Here is a 24471-nt window from a genome sequence, read left to right on the forward strand (position 1 = left end):
AAAAATGAGTTTGAAACTTGAGTTTAGAAACAGAACACTATAAAACAGCCATCATCAGAGAAGCTTGAAAGTCATTCTGTCAAGTGAACGTTTGCACCAGGCACTATGCTAAGCACTAAGGATACAAAAAAAAAGGCAAAAGACTGTCCCTACCCTTATGGAGGCCACAGTCTAACAGGGAAAAGAGCATGCAAACCGCTACATACAAGCAAGATTGAGGGCAGTCTCAGAAAGAAGGCACCAAATTAAAGAGGCCCAGGAAAGGCTTCATGCAGAAGGTGGGACTTTATCTGAGACTCTAAGGAAGCCACTGAAGCCAGTGAAAATGAAGAAAGAGAGCATTCCAAGCATGGGAGACAACCAGAAAAAATGTTTGGAATTGAAAGTAATGGAGCTGACTCAGAAGAGATGGATGGTAAGATAATGTCATATTGAAGAGATAAAAATAGACAACAAATACTATATAAGATATGCAAAAATTACCACAAATATTCAATGGGCTATTCAAAATATTACAAACTTTACAGTGGTGCTTATGAAGATATTTCCTTGGTTATAAATATAAAGTATCTAGATTGTAAACTGTTGTGGCAAAATTATGGAATACCTTGACAAAATTTTAGAGCACATTACTAGACAGATGGTTTCTGAGTACTCAGAGGGCTCAAGGCCACATGAGTTTTAGCAGGCTGAAAGCCTAACATGAGTCAAGAACATGACGCCATGTTGGCCATAATAGATGATGAGATTGTAAGCTATTCACAAATAGAAACATGGTAACCAGAATAAAGGAAGGCCACACTATACTCTGCTCTGGTCAGGCTGCTTTAGGGTGAAAAAGTGATCTGATTCTCAACCACGAGAAACCAATAGCCAAATGAAACCCTGACAAAATTACCAACACATTATCTTCTATGTTTACAGGTTGTAGATGATGATGACCCACAAGGTGAGAGGACCAACGAACATTTATATGAGGATTAGTTGAGGGTGGTTAGCCTACAAGAAAGATGACTTAGGTATATGTGAAACTGTCTTTATGTATCTGAAAGTCTGTCAAGTAGAGAGGTTTAGATGTCTTTGATTTGGTTCCAGAAAGCAAAACTAGCAATGATGAAATAAAATTATAGAAAGGCTCCTTCACCCACAATGAATAAAAAAAAGAAAAGAAAACCCGTTGTTACAAATATGCATAGACAAGCAAAACAAATTCCCTCACTGACTGGGTCAGAAAGTGTATGTCTCATTTTGTATCTTAAGTCCATCATCCCTCTATGAAGAGGTAGGCAACATGCTTCAGCACCATGGGTTAGTCACTACATTAATCAGAATTCTTCAGTCATTTCAAACTTGTTTGTTTTTACACTGTCAACAAAAATTTCTTTAGTACTTACTATGTGCCAGTTGTTGCTGAATCATTTCAATTGTGTCCAATTCTTTGTGACCTCATTTGGGGTTTCGTTGGCAGAGATATTGGAGTGATTTGCCATTTCCTTCTCCAGCTCATTTTACAGGTGAGGAAACTGAGGCAAACTGGTTTAAGTGACTCGCCTTGGGTTACATAGATAGTAAATGTCTAAGGTCAAATTTGAACTCAGGTCCTCTTGACTCTAGGTCTAGTGTTCTATCCATTGTACCATCTAGCTGCCCCATACCATGTGCCAGACACCGTGCTAATTTCTAGGAATATAAAGAAAGGCAAAAACATTGTCCCTGATCTAAAGGAACTTATATTCCAATGAGGGAGAAAACATACAAATAACTAAGTAGATACACGACATCTACAAGTAGATGGAGGATTAATTTGAGAGTGGAAGGAACTAGGAGCTGAGGGGATGCAGAAAGGATGCCTTTCTGGAGAGATAAGGGCTTCAAGTTGACTCTTGAAGGAAGCCAGGGAAACTAAGAAATAAGGTGAAGGGGCAGAGCACACCATGCATGGAGGACCACCTGTACAAAGGCACAAGGATGGAAGGGAGAGTGTCCAGTTTGAGGAATACACATAGGCTGATGTATGTATAGCACAGAATGAATGGAAAGAAGGAAGATGTAAGGAGACTAGAAGGTTGGGAAGGCCTAGATTTTATATGTGTCTGTGTGTGTGTGTATACACATATATGTGTGTGTATGTATGTATATATATGTGTATATATATGTGTGTATATATATTATATATAATATGTATATGTATATATTCAGAGAGAGAGAGAGCACTGTAAAGGCCAGAGATGTTTCAATTTGACCTTATAATAATAGGGACACTGGAGCACACTGGGCAGAAAAAAGTGGGAGTGACGTGGTCAGATGGAAACTTGAGAAATCCTCTTAAGTAGCTGAGTAGAGGATGGATCAGAGCACAAAGAACTGAGCCAGGGAAACTGCCTAAAAGGTTATTTCAATAATCCACTTGGGAGGATGTAATGAGTTTCCCATAATTGAAAATGTTTGAGCCAGCCTGGATAACTACTTGTCAGGTTTGATGTAGACAGTCTTCCTTCTTAGACATGGGCTAGATTAAATGAGCTCGAAGGTTCCTGCCAATCCTTTACTGTATGATTTTATATATATATATACACATACATATATATATGTGTGTGTATATATATATAAAGAGTATATATATTATATATATATATAGCTTCATAGTTGCAATACAGTAAAGATTCTTTGATGATAAGCAGTATTTGAAAATTAGGCTGAGGAACAGAATTACTGAAGAACTTGAAATTCTATTTGCTTATAGACACTAACGGATTCCCCATCCCCACCCCCAAACCATGACGAAATAACCAACAAGAAACAAAACCCTAGGGAGGCTATTTCAATAACAATTTAGTATTTCCTAATTCATGTAGGAGTGTGGATTACAATACTTAGCCACAAGAATATTAGCTACCAGCTTAATCTAAAATGCAAATATTGTAGCCCAGTGATTTTGTTTCTCAGTGGAGTCAATCCTAGGCTAAATATTGTTTTAAAGAATTAGATGAGGGGTCTAAACATCCTGCAACTTAGACAGTACACTCTTTTACAATTTCCACATCACTGAATGGCTTCCCTTTTCCCTGAATATATAAGCTACTTTATAAATTGCTTCAGTGGCATTATTTCTGGGTCCTATTGCTGCTTGAAAGAACTGTCTTTGCTTTTGCTTTTCATCTTTTAATTTCTGCAATACAACCTTTGATGCCTCTCCCTCTAATTTAAAATATTTGTGGTCCTTATGAGTGTTATAATGCTGGTGAGCATTTAATTTCTTTTATGTTGATATCGAAGTATCACAAAGTAAGCAAATCATCTTATCTTTAGCAGAAACAAGATAATATTGCAATTTCCAATTCTGATTTTTCTTTAAAAAAAAGGATTAGATTAGCTTCTGAAGTGTTAGCAAAACTGGGGAAAGGGAATACAGAGAAAATGATGTGCTCAGAATGGACACCAGAACAACCAAACCACAGTCATTTACAGGGGAAAAAATAATAGTGCTTTACAATTCATAAAGCACTTTTCTCACAACCTGTGAGGTAAGGTATTCAAGTAATATTATTTCTACTTCCCAGATCAGGAAACTGAGGCTCTGAGAAGTTGAATAATTTGCCCAAAGCATATCTTTTGTAGGTGTGGGAAAACAGGATAAGAATTTCATTTACTTATGTGCACTGCAACATGTTTAAAATTTATAGTCTTAGAGAGCTGCATGATGTTCACACAGAGGTTAAATGACTTGCTTATGAAGAAGCAGTGTCTATTACCTACCTGCTATGTGCTAGGCTCTGTGCTAAGAGTCAAGGATATAAAGAGAGGTAAAAGATAGTTCTTTTCAAGAAGCTCACAGTCTAATGAACATGACAATATGAAAACAATTATGTCTAAACAAGATACATACAGGATAAATGGAAGAAACAGAATTTGAACTTAAGCCTCTACAAAACAGCTCCTTCCTAAGGCCTTTGCTGTACCCCTTAGTCATAAGTTCCCTCCCCATCGTTACTTTGGTTATAGTTTGTATATATTTCATGTCTACTTATCTTTTATATGTTGTTTACCCCAATAGAATGCAGATCCTTGGAAGGGTAGAGATTTGTTTTAGTCCCTTGTATTCCCTAGCACACAGTAGGGCTAATACATAGTATGGTCACACAGCTCATAAACAGTCATGTTAGGGCTTAAATCCAGCCATGTCTTTTGATTCTAATGCTCTTTCCACTCTCATGCATTTCAAGAGCAGTGGCGTCTGGAGCTGCATTTATCTTGCTACAAAATAAATCATACATGTTTGGTCCCAAAGAAAAGATAGAAGAAGGCACTTCCTTCTAGAGCCTTTGGCCAGGTTGAGGGACTGTTGTTGTTCAGTTGTATCCTGTTCTTTGTGACCCTATTTGGGGTTTTCTCGGCAAAGTTACTGGAGTAGCTTTCCATTTCCTTCTCCAGCTCACTTAACAGAGGAAGAAACTGAAGCAAACAAGGTTAAATGACTTGTCCAGGGTCACATAGCCACTAAGTGTCAGAAACCCAATATGAAATAAGGCAGATGAATCCTCCTGACCTCAGACCTAGCGCTCTATCTACTAGGCCACCTAGCTGCCCACATCATAAATGAAAGTTAAATAAATTAATGAATTAAAGTTAAGTAAAAACAAAAGAGATCATGAACATTTTAAAAACTGTATATTGAACAGAAGGTTACCTTGGAGCCCCACACACACAAAGGCTCAGACTCAGAAGTGCCATCCCATGGAAGGCTTGCCCCCCTGGAACCTCTAACTAGAGGATTTGCCCAAGTCTGCTCCAGGTAGTACAAAGTACAAAGGGCACACACTAAACTCTCCGTAGGGTCGCTAAGCCTTGTGCTTTTCTTGGGTCTGTGATCAGTGTTCCCTCAAGCTACAGAAGGTTGACACTCTGAAAAAATATTGAAAACAAATCTCCAAGTTACTGTCCCGAGTATCAATGAAACGTCATCCTCCCATGGTACCTGAGTGCCTAGACAAGAATGCCACTCCTTGTGCTGATCATTGTTAGACCTGTTAGCTCTGAGAGTATGTTCTTTCAACTTAATAATTTGATACACAAGAAGAGTTAACATTAGGGGAAGGTAAGGAAGGAAAGGAGACAATTAAACAAGTGAGTTCATTAAGGAAGTAAAAGAATGGATGCAATTTCTGAAACATGGCATTATTGAACTCAGAAGGCTAAAGAAGTTGGGTGTTTTAACCCAGAAGTGACAAAGAGCTGTGACCCTTTACTCTTAGATGCTATTAGAGAGTCCTGGGAAATCTGTCTCCAACCTATACTCAAGAATTTTTTTTTAAATAAATAAGGAAAGTAGGTAGTACAGATAAGATCAAACAAGATGGTCTCCGGACTCCTGTCCTGAAAGAACTGTGTGTGCTGCAGTTGGGCACCAGATGCACAAGAGACAAATTGTGGGTCTATGGAGCTCTTTGAGGTCTCAGGTTGAACGAGGCTATACAAATGCAACGTTCTTTCATTCATCTCCGTGAAAAGTTTCTGGGCAGGAGCTGAAAGGGAGCCTAGGGATCATGTGACCAACTCCATCGTGCTGGGCACTAAATACACAGGGTTCATTTATTTTCTCCCCACTGAGCTTCAATAAAGCTAAACCAGCGAGGAAAGGCAAACTGCTCCTTTTCCCAGAAGACAGCTTCAACAATTTACAATTCATTCACACGTAAATATCCACCCAGAAGGGGGTGGAAATGCCTCAAGCAGTTGGGACTATGTTGTTGTTTCGCTAGTATTTTTTTTTAGCCTGTTTCTCGGGGGAAAAAATCGACTTAAGTTTAGGATTGATAGCTGGAAGGAACCTCAGAAATGAAGAAACCAAGTCCCAGAGAGGGAACTTGACTTGCCGAAGGTCATAAACAGCCTAAATAGGAGAATTAGAATTTAAATCACGTTGAAATGAAGAAAAGTCCTGAATTTAGAGGCAGAAGACCTGGATTCAGATAGTGGATCTAACACTTGCTACTTATGTAGCTCTGATCAAGTCACTTCATTCCGCACCTATGGGCCTCAGTTTCCCCATCAGCAAAAATAAAGGGATTAGATAGTCTCAAAGTCCTTTCTGACTCAAGAATCTTATAAATCCAGTTCTGACTCCAGATCCAGGATTCACTTCATTACATAACATTGCCTCACTTAAAATGCACACACAATTAAAAACAAAAAAAAATTTATATGAATTTAATATCTTTTTAGCAATTAATAATCTAACATTAAATAACATTTATTAGGCATTCATGTGCACATAGTACTTACACAGGCAAGTAGAGAGCAAGATACATATTGTTTAAAACATTCCTGAACAATTTACAGTCTTCAACAGACAATGGGAATGCAACTCGCCAAAGGCACATGCAAAGACACACAGACAACCATATATACATCAAGTGTATAAGTTAAGCATTTATATTACCCACAAACACTGGCACAAGTGATTTCAGTGTCATTGTGATGATGGTGGAACTGTGAATGAACCTTATAAAAAAAAATTAGTTACCCAGAGTTATTTCCACCAACATCACCATGCCTGAATATGCTACCTTTGTGACTCACAGAATATTTCTTTTCACTTCTTAAAAATTTTTTAACATTTTTATTTAAAATTTTGAGTTCCCAATTCTATCCGTCCCTTCCTTTCCCCCTCCCTTAGAGAGTACACAATCAGATACAGGTCATACATGTGCAATTATCTAAAACATTTCCATATCAGTCATTTTGTACAAGAAGACTCAAATAAAAGGGAAAAAAGAAAGAAAGTAAAAAATAGCATGTTTCAGTCTATATCCAGTCAATATCAGTTCTTTCTTCGGAGGTGGATAGTGTTTCATCATTAGTCCTTTTGGATTGTCTTACATCATTATATACTGCTGAGAACAGTTAAAGTCATTCACAATTTTTCATCAACAATACTGCTGTTACTAGGTATATAATGTTCTCCAAGTTCTGTTCACTTCACTATGCATTAGTTCATGTTAGTCTTTCCAGATTTTTCTGAAATCATCCTGCCTGTCATTTCTTAAAGCACAATAATATTCTATTACAATCATATATCACAGCTTGTTTAGCCATTCCCCAATTGATGGACATCCCTTTGATCTTCCATTCTTAGCCACCACAAAAAGAGCTGCTGTAAATATTTTTGTATAAATAGGTCCTTTTGCCTATTTTTGGATGTCTTTGGAATACAGACCAGTAATAGCTATTGCTGGATCAAAGGATATGCACAGTTTTATAGCCCTTTGAGCATAGTTTCAAATTGCTCTTCAGAATGGTTAGATCAGTTCACAACTCTACCAACAATGATTATACCTTTTGCTTTTTTGTCATATTAGCCACTTTGATAGGTATGAAATGATACTTCAGAGTTGTTTTGATTTGCATTTCTCTGATCAATAGTGATTTGGAACTTTTTTTCATATAACTATAATTAACTTTGATTTCTTTGTATGAAAACTGTTCATATCCTTTGACCATTTATCAACTGGGAAATTACTTGTATTTTTTACAAATTTGACTCAGTTCTCTATATATCTGAGAAATGAGGACTTAATCAGAAACACTTGTGGCAAAAAAAAAAATTCCCATTGGCTGCATTGGTTTTGTTTGCGCAAAGACTTTTTAATTTTATATAATCATAATTATCTATTTTACATTTTGTAATGTTCACTACATTTTCTTTGGTCTTAAATTCTTCCTTTATCCATATATCTGACAGATAAACTATTCCATGCTCTCTTAATTTGCTTATGGTACTACCTTTAGGTATAAATCATGTCCCCATTTTGACCTTATCTTGGCATATATTGTGAGATGTTAGTTTATACCTCGTTTCTACCATATTGTTTTCCAGTTTTCCAGCAGTTTTTGTCAAATAATGAGCTTTTGTTCCAAAAGTTTGGATCTTTGCATTTATCATATACTAAATTACTATTTACTATAATGCAATTTGTACCTAATCTTTGCCATTGATCCACCACTCCATTTCTTAGCCAGTACCAGATTGTAGACTCCCAAGTATTTTATATTGTCTACAGTTATTTTAAGTGGAATGTCTCTTTCTATCTCTCACTACTGGTCTTTGTTGGTAATATATAGAAATGATGATGATTTATGTGGGTTAATTTTATATCCTGCAATTGTGCTAACTGTTAATAATTCCAAGTAGGTTTTCAGTTGATTTTCTAAGATATTCTAAGTAAAACACACCATCTGCAAAGAATGATAGTTTGGTTTCCTCATTGCCTATTCTAGGTCCTTTAATTTCTTCTTCTTTTATTGTTATGGCTAACGTTTCTAGTGCAATATTAAATAATAAAGGTAATAATAGGCATCCTTGCTTCACCTCTGATTGTATTGGTTTTGGATATATATTACTTATCATTTTAAGGTAAACTCCATTTATTCCTATATCTAGTGTTTTTTTTTTATTTAACTTTTAACATTTATTTTCACAAAATTTTGGGTTACAAATTTTCTCCCCTTTTATCCCCTCCCCCCCCAAACCCAAGCATTATAGTTGCCCCTGTGACCAATCTGCTCTCTCTTCTATCCTCTCTCCCTGTCCATGTCTCCGTCTTCTCTTTTGTCCTGTAGGGCCAGATAGCTTTCTTGAACCCTTGTATTTCTTGTTACCCAGTGGTAAGAATATTACATTTGGTCCTAACACTTTGAGTTCCAACTTCTTTAGCTCCCTCCCTCCCCACCCCTTCCCCTTGGAAGACAAGCAATTCAATATAGGCCAAATCTGTTTAGTTTTGCAAATGATTTCCATACTAGTTGTGTTGTATAGGACTAACTATATTTCCCTCCATCCTATCCTGTCCCCCATTACTTCTATTTTCTTATGGTCCTTTCCGTTCCCATGAGTGTCGACCTTGGATTGCATTCTCCTCCCCAAGCCCTCCCCTCCATCCTCCCCCCCACCCTGCTTGTGCCCCTGTCCCCCACTCTCCTGTATTATGAGATAGGTTTTCCTATCAAAATGAGTGTGCATTATATTCTTTCCTTTAGTGGAATGTGATGAGAGTAGACCTCATGTTTTTCTCTTGCCTCCCCTCTTTATCCCACCACTAATAAGTCTTTTGCTTGCCTCTTTTATGAGAGATAATTTGCCCCATATAACTTCTCCCTTTCTCCTCCCAATATTTCTCTCTCACTGCTTGATTTCATTTTTTTTTTAAGATATGATCCCATCCTCTTCAATTCACTCTGTGCACTCTGTCTCTATGTATGTGTGCGTGTGTGCATGTGTGTGTGTGTGTGTGTACTCCCACCCAGTACCCAGATACTGAAATGTTTCAAGAGTTACAAATATTGTCTTTCCATGTAGGAATGTAAACAGTTCAACTTTAGTAAGTCCCTTATGACTTCTCTTTGCTGTTCACCTTTTCATGGTTCTCTTCATTCTTGTGTTAGAAAGTCAGATTTTCTTTCTAGCTCTGGTCTTTTCATCAGGAAAATTTGAAAATCCTCTATTTCATTGAAAGACCATTTTTTCTCCTGAAGTATTATACTCAGTTTTGCTGGGTAGGTGATTCTTGGTTTTAGTCCTAGTTCCTTTGACTTCTGGAATATCCTATTCCATTCCCTTCGATCCCTTAATGTAGAGGGAGCTAAATCCTGTGTTATCCTGATTGTATTTCCACAATACTTGAATTGTTTCTTTCTAGCTGCTTGCAATATTTTCTCTTTCACCTGGGAATTCTGTAATTTGGCCACAATGCTCCTAGGAGTTTCTCTTTTTGGATCTCTTTCATGCGGTGTTCTGCGGATTCCTTGAATATTTATTTTGCCCTCTGGTTCTAGAATCCCAGGGCAGTTTTCCTTGATAATTTCATGGAAGATGATGTCTAGGCTCTTCTTTTGATCATGGTTTTCAGGTAGTCCCAGAATTTTTACATTGTCTCTCCTGATTCTATTTTCCAGGTCAGTTGTTTTTCCAATAAGATATTTCACATTATCTTCCATTTTTCAAATCTGCACGCTATGTTCTGTGATATCTGTCTTTCTCATAAAGTCCTTAGCGTCCATCTGTACCATTCCAGTTTTGAAAGATCTATTTTCTTCAGTGAGCTTTTGAATCTCCTTTTCCATTTGGTTAATTCTGCTTTCGAAAGCATTCTTCTCCTCATTGGCCCCTTGCACCTCCCTTGCCAACTGAGTTAGGCTAGTTCTCAAGGTGCCAATTTCTTCAAGATTTTTTTGGTTCTCCTTTAGCAGGGAGCTGATCTGCTTTTCATGCTTCTCCCTCATCCCTCTCATTTCTCTTCCCAGTCTTTCCTCCACCTCTCTAACTTGATTTTCAAAATTCCTCTTGAGCTCTTCCATGGCCCGAGCCCATTGGGTGGGCTGGGACACAGAATCCTCGATTTCTGTGTCTTTGCCTGATGGCAAGCATTGTTCCTCCCCATCAGAAAGGAAGGGAGGAAGTGTCTTTTCTCCGAGAAAGTACCCTTCAATAGTTTTATTTCTTTTCCCTTTTCTGGGCATTCTCCCCAGCCAGTGACCTGACCTCTGAATATTCTCCTCACACCCACCTCACCTCCTGGTCCTCCCAGCCAGCGTTTGGGAACTGAGATTCAAATGCTGCTTCCCGCCTTAGGATTTTTGGCGGGGGCAGGGCTGCTATTCAGTGTGAGAATTAAGTTCAGGTGGTCAGGGGCAGGGCCGCCTCTCTGGCTCAGTTCCCTCTGGGGGTTTATGCACAGACCTTCCACAATGGATCCAGGCTCCCACCCGTTTGGGGAGCCCCTGCCTGCAGCCACCTCTCAGCTTCTATCTCCCGGGGGGGCCCGAGCCATGGGGGCACCCCACTCCCCTCTCGACCCGCCAAAGACACTCTCTCACTTACCCCCGTCAGTCACCTGTTGGTGGGGGGGCTTGTGCCGCCGCTGGAGATCCTGTCTCTGGAGACTTCTCGGATCTGTACCTCTCGGAGCCGCCGCCGCCGCCGCTGCCGCCGCAGGTCCAGGCTGGGCTCCGCGTCTGCAGTGCGACGGACCTTTTGCGAGAGGTTTGCAGGTCCCTCTGTGGGTGGAGGGACCCACGTGGCCGCTGGAGATCCCATCCCCGTAGCCTGCTCGGATCTTTTCCTCACGGTGTCGCTGCCGCAGCAGGGCTGCCCTCTGCTCCCCGTCCTGGCGCCCGGTCCACGGAGCGAAGGACCCCCCGCGAGAGGTTTGGAGGTTTGGAGGTCTCTCTGGAACAGAAATCTCCCTCGCTCCAATATTCCGTGGTCTCTGGGTGCATAATTCGCCCTGGGTTGGTCCCCTCTAGCCGTTCTGTGGTTTGTGGGTTCAGAGCTGTGTGTATGTGCATCTTTCTACTTCGCCATCTTGGCCCCGCCCCCTATCTAGTGTTTTTAACAGGAATGGGTGCTGTATTTTGTCAAAGGTTTTTTTTTCTGCATCTACTGAGGTAATCATATGATTTCTGTTGGTTTTGTTATTGATATCGTCAATTATGCTGATAGTTTTCCTAATACTGAACCAGCCCTGCATTCCTGGTATAAATCTCACCTGGTCAAAGTGCATTATCTTCATGATAATTGCTGTAATCTCTTTGCTAGTATTTTATTTAAAATTCTTGCATCAACGTTTATTGGGGGAATGGATCTGTAATTTTCTTTTTCTGTTTTGACTCTTCCTGGTTTGGGTATCATACCATATTTGTGTCATAAAAAGAATTTGGTAGGATTCTGACTATTTTTCCAAATAGTTTATATAGCATGACCAACTGTTCTTTAAATGTTTCATAGAATTCATTTGTGAATCCATCTAGTCCTGGACATTTTTTCTTAGGAAGTTCACTGATGGCTTGCTCAATTTCTTTTTCTAATATTGGATTATTTAAGCATTTTATTTCTTCCTCTGTTAATCTGGGTAATTTATATTTTTGTAGCTATTCATCCATTTCATTTAGATTGTCAAATTTATTGGCATATAATTGGGCAAAATAGCTCCTGACAATTGTCTCAAATTCCTCTTCATTTATGGTGAATTTACCCCTTTCTCTTTTGACACTAGTAATTTGGTTTTCCTCTTTCCTTTTTTAAAGTCAAATTAACCAATGACTTACTTAATTGTATTGGTTTTTTCATAAAACCAGCTTCTGGTTTTATTTCTTAGTTCAATGGTTTTCTTACTTTCAGTTTTATTAAACTCTCCTTTGACTTTCAGAATTTCCAATCTGGTGTTTAATTGGGGATTTTTAATTTGTTCTTTTTCTAGCTTTTTTAGTTCATTGATCTGCTTTTTCTCTATTTTACTGATGTAAGCATTTAGGGATAAAATTTCCCCCATTTTGACTGCATCCCATAAATTTTGGTATGTGGTCTCACTACTATCATTTTCTTTAATGAAATTATCAGTTGTTTCTATGATTTGTTCTTTGAACCACTAGTTTTTAGGATTAGATTATTTACTTTCCAATTAATTTTTAATCTCTCCATTGTCCATTACTGAATGTAATTTTTATTGTATTATGATCTGAAAAGGATGCATTTACTATTTCTGCTCTTCTGCATCTGGTTGTGAGGTTTCTCTTTTCACTTAAATCTATTTCCTTGTCTGTGTACAAAATCACAGTTAATTCAAGTCTGGCACAAGGAACATGGTGTTAGCTGATTTGCCTGAGCTTTATCATCTGGGTCTAGAAGGAACAGACACAAATAACTGTACTTCAGAAAGAGTATAGTCAGCCAATTCTTGATTATTCAAGAACAGCTTGTTCAGTTTAGATTGGATTAGCTGGACTTTTCCTTCTCTGTCTATTTGAGATTTGCCTTTTAGTCATTTCCCTGATCATGGAGCATCTCTCCCAGAGAAATGGAAAAAGGAACAGAAGAAATCTATTCATTCATTCAACACATATTCAGTACCTTCTATGTGTGGTTGAATTAGGTTGATTGCTAGAGTGCTTGTCTTATTACAAAGATAAATAAGACAGTCATTGCTTTCAAGTGATTTACAATCTAGTAGTGGTATAGCTAGGAAATGTAGTGGATACAGCACAAGACGTTGAATCAGGAAAGCTCATCTAGCCTCAGACACTTACTAGCTGTGTGACCCTGGCCAAGTCACTTAACCCTCTTTGCCTCAGTTTTCTCATCTGTGAAATGAGTTGAAGAAGGAATAGTAAATCACTCCCATATCTCTGCCAAGAAAACCCCAAATGGGGTCACAAAGAGTAAGACATAACTGAAAATAATTAAACAACATTGAAATTAATAGAAAAGATAGTATTTAAGCTGGGTCTTCAAAGACAGGCAGGGTGTCAACATCCAGAGATGGAAAGGTGAGAAGTGTACAAAGGGAAACCCAGGTAGAATACAAACAACAGAACGAACGGATCTAAGTATGGGAGAAATGTAAACAACACTGAATTTGGTTGGATTATATGAGCCTGTAGACTAGCTGAAGAGAAGATCTATGAAATAACATGGGAAAAGTGGGTTGGGGTCTACTCCACAGAAGTAGAATATTGTATATATCAGACTTTTCTCAGTATGTTGGTTAGTTTTTCCAAAGTATTTTTTATCCTTTTTTTATTCTTTGTTTTAAGGGATAGCTTTCTGGGAGAAGAATAAGGAAGAATACAATGGGAAATATAGATGATATAAAAACAAAAAGATATTGATAAAAATTCATGTTTTTTAATTTGGGAAAATTGAAATTAGTTGTTAAAATGAGTTCCTGACTTAACAATGGATTCAATTGATGTTGTTGGCTATATCTGTACCAGACCACTGATATTTGGCTCCATTTCAATGGGAGAAAGAAGGGAGAAGGGAAAAGGAAAAATATATGATAAAGTAGAGGGCTCTATCTGGGAAATGTCTAACACTTCTAATTAATCATGTTACCTCACACAGATTTGAAAATGAGCTGACAAAATTTTTGGAACTGGAAGTTTTCAGATGTGATGTCATCAATTTACATTTAGTAAGGAACTATAGTGGATGATAACAATCTAATTACTGGATGGGTGATTCCAGATGTCTTTGGACAGTAACAATTTTGGCCACCTTTCATGAGCACTGAATTCCAATGGAAAGGGATGTTCCTCGTACATTTTTTCAGGGTATCTTTGGAAGAACAGTTAGAATGCCCCTGGGAAGTTATCAAACTATAAGATGGAACTATGAGTTGATGTTATCCTTGTGTGGACAAAACCAATCTCTCTGCTTTATAGTCACATCTCAAACACTTGAGAAAGCCACCGAATTGTAAACAATAGATTTCACTTTGGAATATTGGCACCACTTAGGGTATAGGCACAAAATGTTTTATTTAAGAATGCAGATACTAGGATCATTGGTACATTTATTTGTGTAGAAAAGACTAAGTAGAATTATTTTCTTTTCCAAATCAAACTCAAAGAAAGCCCAGAACTGACCCTCATATACTTCCTTCAACATTTCCATGGATCTGTGACCAAATTTTCCATAGATAAATAAGAAGGTTCCCTCAAACAGAAAAAATCATAACTTATCCATTTCTTTTCACCCTATACAACTCTCATAAATCCTATCCAGTAGGGCCACTCAATCACCATGGACCTTACTCTAGCTCTCTTAACACTGTATGGAAACAATGAAATTGACAGAAGTTATGTCTGTTATTCATTCTTGCTTTGGTCAGTCTCCTTCCTTTTCTGGGAAATCATCTTTCTAATGATATCCTTTTCACCATTTCTCCTGCACAATTCTTGGTTGATATATTGCAGCCCACTCATACCACCCTACATGCCTTCTCAGTGCCATTTGGATGGCCTGCAATTTTAATTCCTCAGAAACTGTGGAATTCCATTTTTCACAGTCATACAGAATCACCAGAATAACACTGGTGTTAAAAAGATGGATCTTGGGGAGGAGCCAAGATGGCAGAGTAGAAAGATACACATATGCTAACTCTGAACCCACAGCCCATGAAATACCTGTAAAGAAGAACTCCCAACAAATTCTGGAGCAGCAAAAGCCACAGAACAATGGAGTGGAGGAGATTTCTGTTCCACAGAGCCCTGAAAAACTGATCTGAAAGGTCCATTGCGCACCAGATCTGGAGTAGAGCCCAGCCCTGCCTTGGCCATGCGGCACTGAGAGGAGCAGATCCGAGCAGGCTTCAGAGACAGAATCTCCAGCAGCCCTGCAGGTCCCTCCACCCACAGGTGCAAAGGTCAGTGAGAGAGTCTTTTTGGCTCACTGAGAGGGGAGTGGGATGTCCCCATAACTCAGGCCCCTTTGGGAGACAGCTGCGGAGGCAGCAGCAGACAGGGGCTCCCAAAGCAGGCAGGAGCCTGGATCCATTGTTGAAGGTCTCCACATAAACCCCCGAGGGTACTAAGCCCCATGTGGCGGCCCTGCACCCACCTGAGGACCTGAATCTAATCTCACACTGAATAGCAGCCCCGCCCCCACTGAAGCCTTAAGGCTGGGAAGCAGCATTTGAATCTCAGACCCCAAGCACTGGCTGGGCACATCTGGACACGAGGTGGGGGTGGAAAGAAAACTCAGAAGTCAAGTCACTGGCTGGGAAAATGCCCAGAAAAGGGAAAAAAAATAAGACCATAGAAGGCTACTTTCTTGGTGAACAGATATTTCCTCCCTTCCTTTCTGATGAGGAAGAACAATGCTTACCATCAGGGAAAGACATAAAAATCAAGGCTTCTGTATCCCAAACATCCAAAATAAATATTCAATGGGCTCAGGCCATGGAAGAGCTCAAAAAGGACTTTGAAAATCAAGTTAGAGAGGTGGAGGAAAAGCTGGGAAGAGAAATGAGAGAGATACAAGAAAAGCATGAAAAGCAGGTCAACACCTTGCTAAAGGAGACCCAAAAAAATGCTGAAGAAAATAACACCTTGAAAAATAGGCTAACTCAATTGGCAAAAGAGTTTCAAAAAGCCAATGAGAAGAATGCTTTCAAAAGCAGAATTAGCCAAATGGAAAAGGAGGTTCAAAAGCTCACTGAAGAAAATAGTTCTTTCAAAATTAGAATGGAACAGATGGAAGCTAATGACTTTGTGAGAAATCAAGAAATCACAAAACAAAACCAAAAGAATGAAAAAATGGAAGATAATGTGAAATATCTCATTGGAAAAACAACTGACCTGGAAAATAGATCCAGGAGAGACAACTTAAAAATTATGGGACTACCTGAAAGCCATGATCAAAAAAAAAAAGCCTAGACAACATCTTTCATGAAATTATCAAGGAAAACTGCCCTGATATTCTAGAACCAGAGGGCAAAATAAGTATTTGAGGAATCCATCCATCACCTCCTGAAAGAGATCCAAAAAAGAGAAACTCCTAGGAACATTGTGGCTAAATTCCAGAGTTCCCTGGTCAAGGAGAAAATATTGCAAGCAGCTAGAAAGAAAGAATTCAAGTATTGTGGACATACAATTAGGATAACACAAGATCTAGCAGCTTCTACATTAAGGGATCAAAGGGTATGGAATATGATATTCCAGAAGTCAAAGGAACTAGGACTAAAACCAAGAATCACCTACCCAGCAAAACTGAGTATAATATTTCAGGGGAAAAACTGGTCTTTCAATGAAATCAAGGACTTTCAAGCATTGTTGATGAAAAGACCAGAGCTGAAAAGAAAATTTGACTTTCAAACACAAGAATGAAGAGAAGCATGAAAAGGTAAACAGCAAAGAGAAGTCATAAGGGACTTTACTAAAGTTAAACTGTTTACATTCCTACATGGAAAGACAATATTTGTAACTCTTGAAACTTTTCAGTATCTGGGTAGTTGGTGGGATTATATACACACACAGACATACATACATGCACACACACACACAGACAAAGAGCACAGAGTGAATTGAATAGGATGGGATCATATCTTTAAAAAATGAAATTAAGCAGTGAGAGAGAAATATATTGGGAGGAGAAAGGGAGAAATGGAATGGGGCAAATTATCTCTCATAAAAGAGGCAGGCAAAAGACTTTGTAGTGGAGGGAAAAAGAGGGGAGGTGAGAGAAAAACATGAAGTTTACTCTCATCACATTTGACTAAAGGAAGGAATAAAATACACACTCATTTTGGTATGAAAACCTATCTTACAATACTGGAAAGTGGGGGAGAAGGGGATAAGCAGGCTGGGGGGGATGATGGAAGGGAGGGAGCAATCTGAAGTCAACATTCTTGGGGAGGGACAGGATCAAAAGAGAGAATAGAAGCAATGGGGGGCAGGATAGGATGGAGGGAAATATAGTTAGTCTTACACAACATGACTATCATGGAAGTCATTTGTAAAATTACACAGATATGGCCTATATTGAATTGCTTGCCTCCCCAAAGGGAATGGGTGGGGAGGGAGGAATGAAGAGAAGTTGGAACTCAAACTGTCAGTTGGAACTCAAACAGTTAGGAACAACTGTCGAGTACTTGCTACTAGGAAATAAGAAATACAGGTAATGGGGTATAGAAAGTTATCTGGCCCTACAGGACAAAAGAGAAGATGGGGACAAGGGAAGAGAGGGATGATAGAAGAGAGGGCAGATTGGTGATAGGGGCAATCAGAATGCTCAGTGTTTTGGGGTGGGGGGGACAAATGGGGAGAAAATTTGGAACTCAAAATTTTGTGAAAATGAATGTTAAAAGTTAAATAAATATATTAAAAATAAATAAATAAAAGATGGATCTTAACCAAAATATTCATAGTTGTATTTGGGGGTAAGGGAGAGGGGTAGCAAAAACCTGGAAACAAAATAAATGCCCATTGATTGGAGAAAAGCTAAACAAATTTTGGTATGCAAATATAATGGAATGCTCCTGCACCATATAAGATGATGAATAGGAAAGATTCAAAGAAGTTTGGTAAGATTTATATGAACTGATGCAAAAAAAACACTGAATGCTAGATAATTACAACGATCAAAGATGGCCCTGAAGTAGAGACAAAAAAATTCACTTTCCTCCATTCTTTCCTGAGCTAGAGGACTATGGATATGAAACATTATACAGACTTAGCTGATTAGTTTTGCTGAACTTTTTGGTTTTTAATCTTTGTTATGAAGGATGGTTTGCAGGGTATGACAAGTAGACAGACATATTCAGGAATAAAAGTTATGTAAAAACAAAAGCTATCAATAAAAATGTAAAATAAAATAAAAATATAGGTCTTTGTTTTGGGAAAGAGCTTGGAGTTATCTAAAACAATGAACAACTTCTCAAATCTAGCTTATTCCTCTCCTATTCAATTTTAGATATAATTCATTGTCTATCTACAGTATCTATATACCGACTGATGAAGCATCCTATTTTGAATCTGCATATTATAATCTAAATAATTACCATTCTGTATCCTCTTAGTTTTCCTATGTTTTTAGTTAAGCTAATCTCTTTTGACCTATGTTCCAGGGATTAATGAAATTTGAATAATGTCATTTGGAAGCATTTGGAGGGACCCAACATCTAGAGAAAGAGCTCTTCATTTGAAGTCGATGAATTTGTTTCATTAATATTTTATAAATGTATTTTCAACATAATTGTAATCCTTTTGTAATTTTACACATTTTATTTATGCATTTTAAAACATTATTCTGAGAAGACGTCTACAGGCTTCAACAGTTGTCAGTTACAAACCTCTTACCTATAGGGAATTCCTCTTTCATTTGGATTCTGCAGTGAACATCCTCAAGGACCATAGCAAACACCTTTGACAAGTATACATAAGTTTTACCCCTTGATTGATATTAATAATCAGAGGACTGCTAAGCAAAATGGGAGACATCTTGTTGGAGGAAAGCCTTAAAGGCAATATTTTCCTCTAATACTTTTTTTGTATAGTCAACAAACAATAAACACAATGGAGCTGAACATTCTTTGTACCTTTCATTCAGTTATTATAGTAAAGATGTGGTTTCCTGTAAAATATTTTACAAAAGCCTATTCCCTCTCAAAGGTGTTTCAAAAACGTTAATGTGTGAAAATTATTTTCATAAAGATTTTGTAGAGCTAAGAAAATAGGTATGTGGATCACGAATTATTACTATTTCCTCAGTTGATTTTTTTTTTAATGTTCTAGAGGTTTTTTTCAAAGTGTTTGGTGTTCTCTTTCAACCATCCTGACAATCAGTCCCTCAACTCCTAATCTTCAGCACTGACCTCCTGGGTATTTACTTGGTGTGATCTTGATGATTTCCTCATCTTTGCTTTCTTCTTTGCATTTCTTCTTCTTGCACAACAAATTAAGGCTTGTAATATTAGTGTCCAAATATAGTAGACAAACTGTCATTGACAGAAAAAAAAGTTTGCCATCTAATTCTTGGAAAGTTTTTTTCCATTTTTTTATCTTTTTGCTGTCCTCCTTTCAGTGACATCCTTAAGTACTTTTGGGTCAACCTGACTTTGTTGGGTCTCTCATCTCACTTCTTGTAAACTTATTTTTTCCCACCTTTTCTTGATGTTTTATGAGTAAGTACTGATCATAACCTTCCACCATCCTCTTCTGCACAATTTTACAAATGAGTTGACGTACTAAACCAGTGTTGTATTTAACTGCCCTATTGTTCTGCTTGAAAGGGAGATCAAGGGTTCACTTGCTAAAGGGGTTTAGAACCTCTCTTATCTCTTCCTTGTGGTAACTGATTATATTGGTTAAAGTTCCTCAGAAAATGATGATGACCAGTGTCAATTTTTTATTCATTCTTTTTTTACTCATTTTTTTCATTCATTCTTCCTGTGTTTTTTCATTCTTCCTTCTTTCAGAATCCCACAGCTGTTTAAATAGATCACATTGTATGTTATACCTTGCCAGTTTTATTTTTTCTACTTTGGCACTGATGTTTACCTTTAACAAGTTGATGGTCTGACTGTATATAGACTGATGATTCAGAAATGGCTTTATTAATAATTAGGTTTCTTTTTCCTTAGAAAATAATCAGTTTCAATTGTTTGTGTGATTTTACTTGTTGTTTACCATTTCCAGTATCTTTCAACTCTTTTCTTGAAGAAAGCATTCATAACACATAGGTTTGAGTCTCCTATGTAGTCAACAAGCCTTTGGCCTTTCACTTAAATCATGTTTTCCAACATAATTTTTATTGTCTTCCCTTATGCCCATCTTTGTAGAGAAGTCACAAAGTATTAAAGTATATGTTAATTTAACTGAAAGGCTATTATTATTTATGGAATTACTCTACTTCTTGACAGATGTTGACACATAGGTTACAAATAATTTCATGGTGGTCTTTTTTTTGTCATATGCTGATCCTGAGCACACCAAACATCATATTTCTTATTTTTGTATGCACAGTAAAATTCTGCCAACTCCTTCATTTATTTCTCCCTAAAGAAATCATGACCCATCGTTCCATTTAGCCACAACTTTCTTTTGCCTTTTTGTTTAGCTTATGGTAAGAATGCTTAAACTGATTAAGACTCAGTTAATTCAATGGCAGGCCTTCTTGCTGGTCACTGGTCTCTGGAAAAAGGTTTCAGATTTAAAGTACTGACAGTGAATGTTTATAGATGGTCTAAAATCGGTCATTTTTCATATCTTTCCACCATTCTGCCCCTATCACTATAGAAGGAAATAGCACACAACTGGTGGCCATCTTGCACTTCTGTTGGTACCATGGTTTGTCATAGCTAAACAATTTATCCCCAGGTAGCTAAGCTGTTGATTATGAGTCTTGACCTATGTGGTTAGAATGGCCTTCAGAAAGCACACAGGGGCCCTAGCTGTCATACTCTGAACTTCTTCAACATGACAGAACCAGCATGAGTCTCTAGCATCTCTTCCTTAGAGATCTCTCTAAAATCCACCCCTTCCTCTCACTCCCTCACTCAGTCCAGATACATATCACTTCATGTCCAGATAGCTTTAGTTAACTGATTTCCCTGCTTCAAGTCTCTCTTATCCAGCCTGCATACCACTCTCTAGGCTCATCTTCCTAAAGTACTGCTTTTATAATATCTTAAGAGCTTTCAGCAGCCCCCAAATGCCTAATGTATCACACCTAAACTTTTCAGTTAAAAACTGCCATGATCTCACCTCAGCTTATTTCTGTCTTATTTCTGAATACTCATTAATATGCAATAAAAAGAACATTGGATTCAGATTCCAAAGACCTGGATTCTAATCCTAACTCAGCTACTAACAACATACATGTTGTACAATTTGGGGCAAATCAACACACATCTCTGGATGGGTCTTAGCTTCTTCCTCTTTCAAATGAGAAAGTTAAATTAGATGATCTCTAAGCTCCCTTTCAGTTTTAAACCCTATGATCCTACCATCACCCACTCTGTACCTTCTACTCTACTGGGTGATTGGTCTCTTCACTAACCCACCTATATACACTTGTTTCTACTCCTTTGTTCTTGCTTCCACTATTTCCTGAGCTTAAATATCTTATCCTTTCTTCAAGACCCAGTTCATTGCTAATTGTGATTTCTCGTCCAATCTGCCTAACTAAAATTATTCTCCCTCTTTGAAATTTCCTACCGTGCTATATCTGGATCTTTTCTCTGTCCTCTCTATATTATTTATTTACCTGTGCACACTTCATATGGCAGGATAGTTCTTGGAAAAATACTAGTGAGCTTGTAAAGAAATGCACAAAAGAAATAATGAAGAAAAAATCAAAACATATACTCAGGTACTCACAGGATGAGCCACAATGCATTGTTTTACATGCTTCAAACCCATAAATATCTTTGATGGCAAAAGGCAGGAGCTGGAGCTGCTTAAGATGACTTTATCATCAATAATAAGGTCTAATTGAGAAAAAACCTTCTTCTTCAATTCAAGATTTTCTGGAGTGCATTCCTAAAAACAAGAGGAGACAGAACTGTAATTATTAGTAATGGTGAGTACACTTGAGCAAGTTCACAGGATCATTTCATGGTTGGATTTGTTCCAAAAAGGAAATAACACAAAACCCACAAAAGGTACCAGCATCTTCTACCAGAAGTCTGCCAAGACAACTGGGAGGTGTGATTTGTAGACAGGCTACACACCCCAGGCAGGCAGACTGCTGCAAACGTACAGAGTGTTCTTAACCATTTACTTCCTCTCTTTGTTTAAGGCGGTCTGACAGCCTTAACAAGCTAAAGAGCTGGTTTTTCCAGGGAAATAATGTGTAGAATTAGAAGGCATTTTACATCACATAGTTTCCAGAGAGTTTATCTCATGTTCTTCTCTAAATAGTATATGACAAATACACAACTTAAAAATAAAAGTGAAATAGTCCCTACACTGGAGGACCTTACATTTTATTAGATGAAATGTCATATTCACCTATAGGTATTTGTTCAATAGATAAAACATAACTGGTAGGGAAGCAGAAGAAGTTAGGAGGTGGGGATAGGGGGTGAATCAGAAAAGGCTTCATGTAGAGGGTGGTGCTTGAGTTGAGTATTAACAGAAATCTGACATTCTCATAGGCAGAGGTGAGAAGAGAGTTCATTTCAGGTATGAAAGAGCCAGTACAAAGCCATGGAGACTGGATATGGACTGTATAGGAGAACATTAACAAAGCCCATTGCCTGGATCACTTAGTGAAAGAAGGGAGGCAAGACTGTGTAATAAGACTGAAAAGTTAAGTTGGAAAGAACAACATAAAGATGTCTGTATTTGTACCTAAAGGTGCTAAGAACAGTGACATGGGCAGACCTGGACATTAGACAAAAATTATTTTGACCTTTGTGCGGAGAATGGATTGGAATAGAGAGAGGCAGGAACCAGGGAGACCAAATAGGAAGTCACTCTAAGTGACAGATAATGAGGGTTTGAATGAGGACAACACCCATGTGAGTAGAGAGAAGGGGACAGAGTTAAGAGATGTTATGAAAGAATAAAAATGATTTGGTACCTTGGAAACAAGCAGAGTGACAGACAGTGAGGAATTGAGAATATTACCAAGATTATGAAGCTGGGAAACTGGGAGGATAGTAGTGTTCTAGATAAAAAATCATTAAAAAGAGATAGATTTTGGGGGTGGGAGGAGGGACATAATGAGTTGTTTGAGATATCCAGTTTGCAATGACCAAGAAACAGGATAATGAATTCCTGGAGTTCAGGAGAAAGATTACAGCAAGATATAGAGATCTGAGAACCATGTGTAGAGAGATGAGAATTAAATTTTTGGGATCTGATAAAGTCACCTAAGGCAGAATGGGAAGAGAAGAGGGCACAGGGCAGAGCCATGGAGGACATCAACATTTAGGTAATGTAATATCAATGACGATCCCCAGGTCAGAAACGACGAAGGAAAGAGAGAGAGAAGTATCATGAAAACCCAGTGGAGAGAGTATCCAGGAGGAGAAGATGGTTAACAGTGGCAAAGACTGCAGAGGGTTCAAAAAGTATGAGGACTGGGAAAAGGACACTAGATTTGTCAACTAAGGGAGCAACAGTAATTTTGAAGAGAGCAGTGTCAGTTGAGAGATTAATTCTGAAGCCAGACTGCAAAAGATTGAGAAATGAGTCAGTGAGAAGAGAAATATAGGCTATGATTCTAGACAGCTTTTCCTAGGAGTTTTACTGAGAAGAGACATGGGATGATAGAGACTTGTGAGGCGTTTTTAAGGATGGAAAAGACATGGGTGTTTTTGTATGCAATATAGAAGGAAAGAGTAGATGCGAAGAGACTGAGGAGACAGAGATGATTGTAGGGACAATCCGAACCATAGTTCCAAATGTTTTTGAGTATCCTTTTTCAACAACAAAAAATCTTGATGACCTTGATGTGATGGTAAATAAACTTATTGGTATTCATTTAGAAAATGCATAAGAAAATCTACTATGCATTTAAGAATGCTATTAAATAAATTTATACTTAATCATGAAGACCCAGGTTTGAATACTGCCTGAGACACCTTCTAATTGTGTAATGTCTTGTTTTAATAACAGCACAGAGTAGTAATGAGGATCAAATGAGAAAATGTGTATAAAGAGCTTTACAACGTTTAAAATGGTATATAAATGCTTTGTTCAGTTATTTCTGTCATGTCTGACTCTTTGTGACCCTATCCAGGGTCTTCTTGGCAAAGATACTAGGGTGGTTTACTGTCTCCTTCTCCAACTCATTTTACACATAAAGAACTTAGGCAGAGTGAAGTGACTTGCCCAGGGTCATCCAGCTAGCAAGTGTCTAAAGTCAGATTTGAACACAGGAAGATAAGTCTTCCTGACTTCAGGACCGGCATTCTATCCACTGTGCCACCTAGCTGCCCCATATAAATGCTAGCTACAACTATTACTATAATTATTATTAAGTTCAACAAGTTTATATGCATATTTTAAAAACAGTAACCTATCAGTCTGCAGAAAATGTTTATTTATCATACAAAGTCATTTGATGAGAAATATCTCTTGAAGTAAGGTCATTGCCTCCTCCCCAAGGTGTCTGCGACCCAAAAGATGGGAACCATCATATAGAAACAAGGCCAGATCCTCCTGGATTTACCACTCAGAATTCTA

General features: G+C 38.0%; 1 protein-coding gene across 4 annotated transcripts in view; it reads right to left on the reverse strand.

The window, feature by feature from the left end:
- The window catches only part of CRYL1 (crystallin lambda 1), a 192704-nt gene that overhangs the window by 58367 nt on the left and 109866 nt on the right, over window positions 1-24471 (reverse strand). For 3 of the 4 annotated variants that reach the window (XM_072611687.1, XM_072611689.1, XM_072611688.1), the window contains exon 4: window positions 21655-21816. The exons of the other annotated variant lie outside the window; for it this stretch is intronic. In XM_072611687.1, the coding sequence (XP_072467788.1) occupies window positions 21655-21816 (162 nt within the window). The remainder of the gene's footprint in view (window positions 1-21654; window positions 21817-24471) is intronic. 4 annotated transcript variants of the gene reach the window in all.

Source organism: Notamacropus eugenii, chromosome 5, assembly GCF_028372415.1.
Source record: "Notamacropus eugenii isolate mMacEug1 chromosome 5, mMacEug1.pri_v2, whole genome shotgun sequence".
Classification (NCBI taxonomy): domain Eukaryota; kingdom Metazoa; phylum Chordata; class Mammalia; order Diprotodontia; family Macropodidae; genus Notamacropus; species Notamacropus eugenii.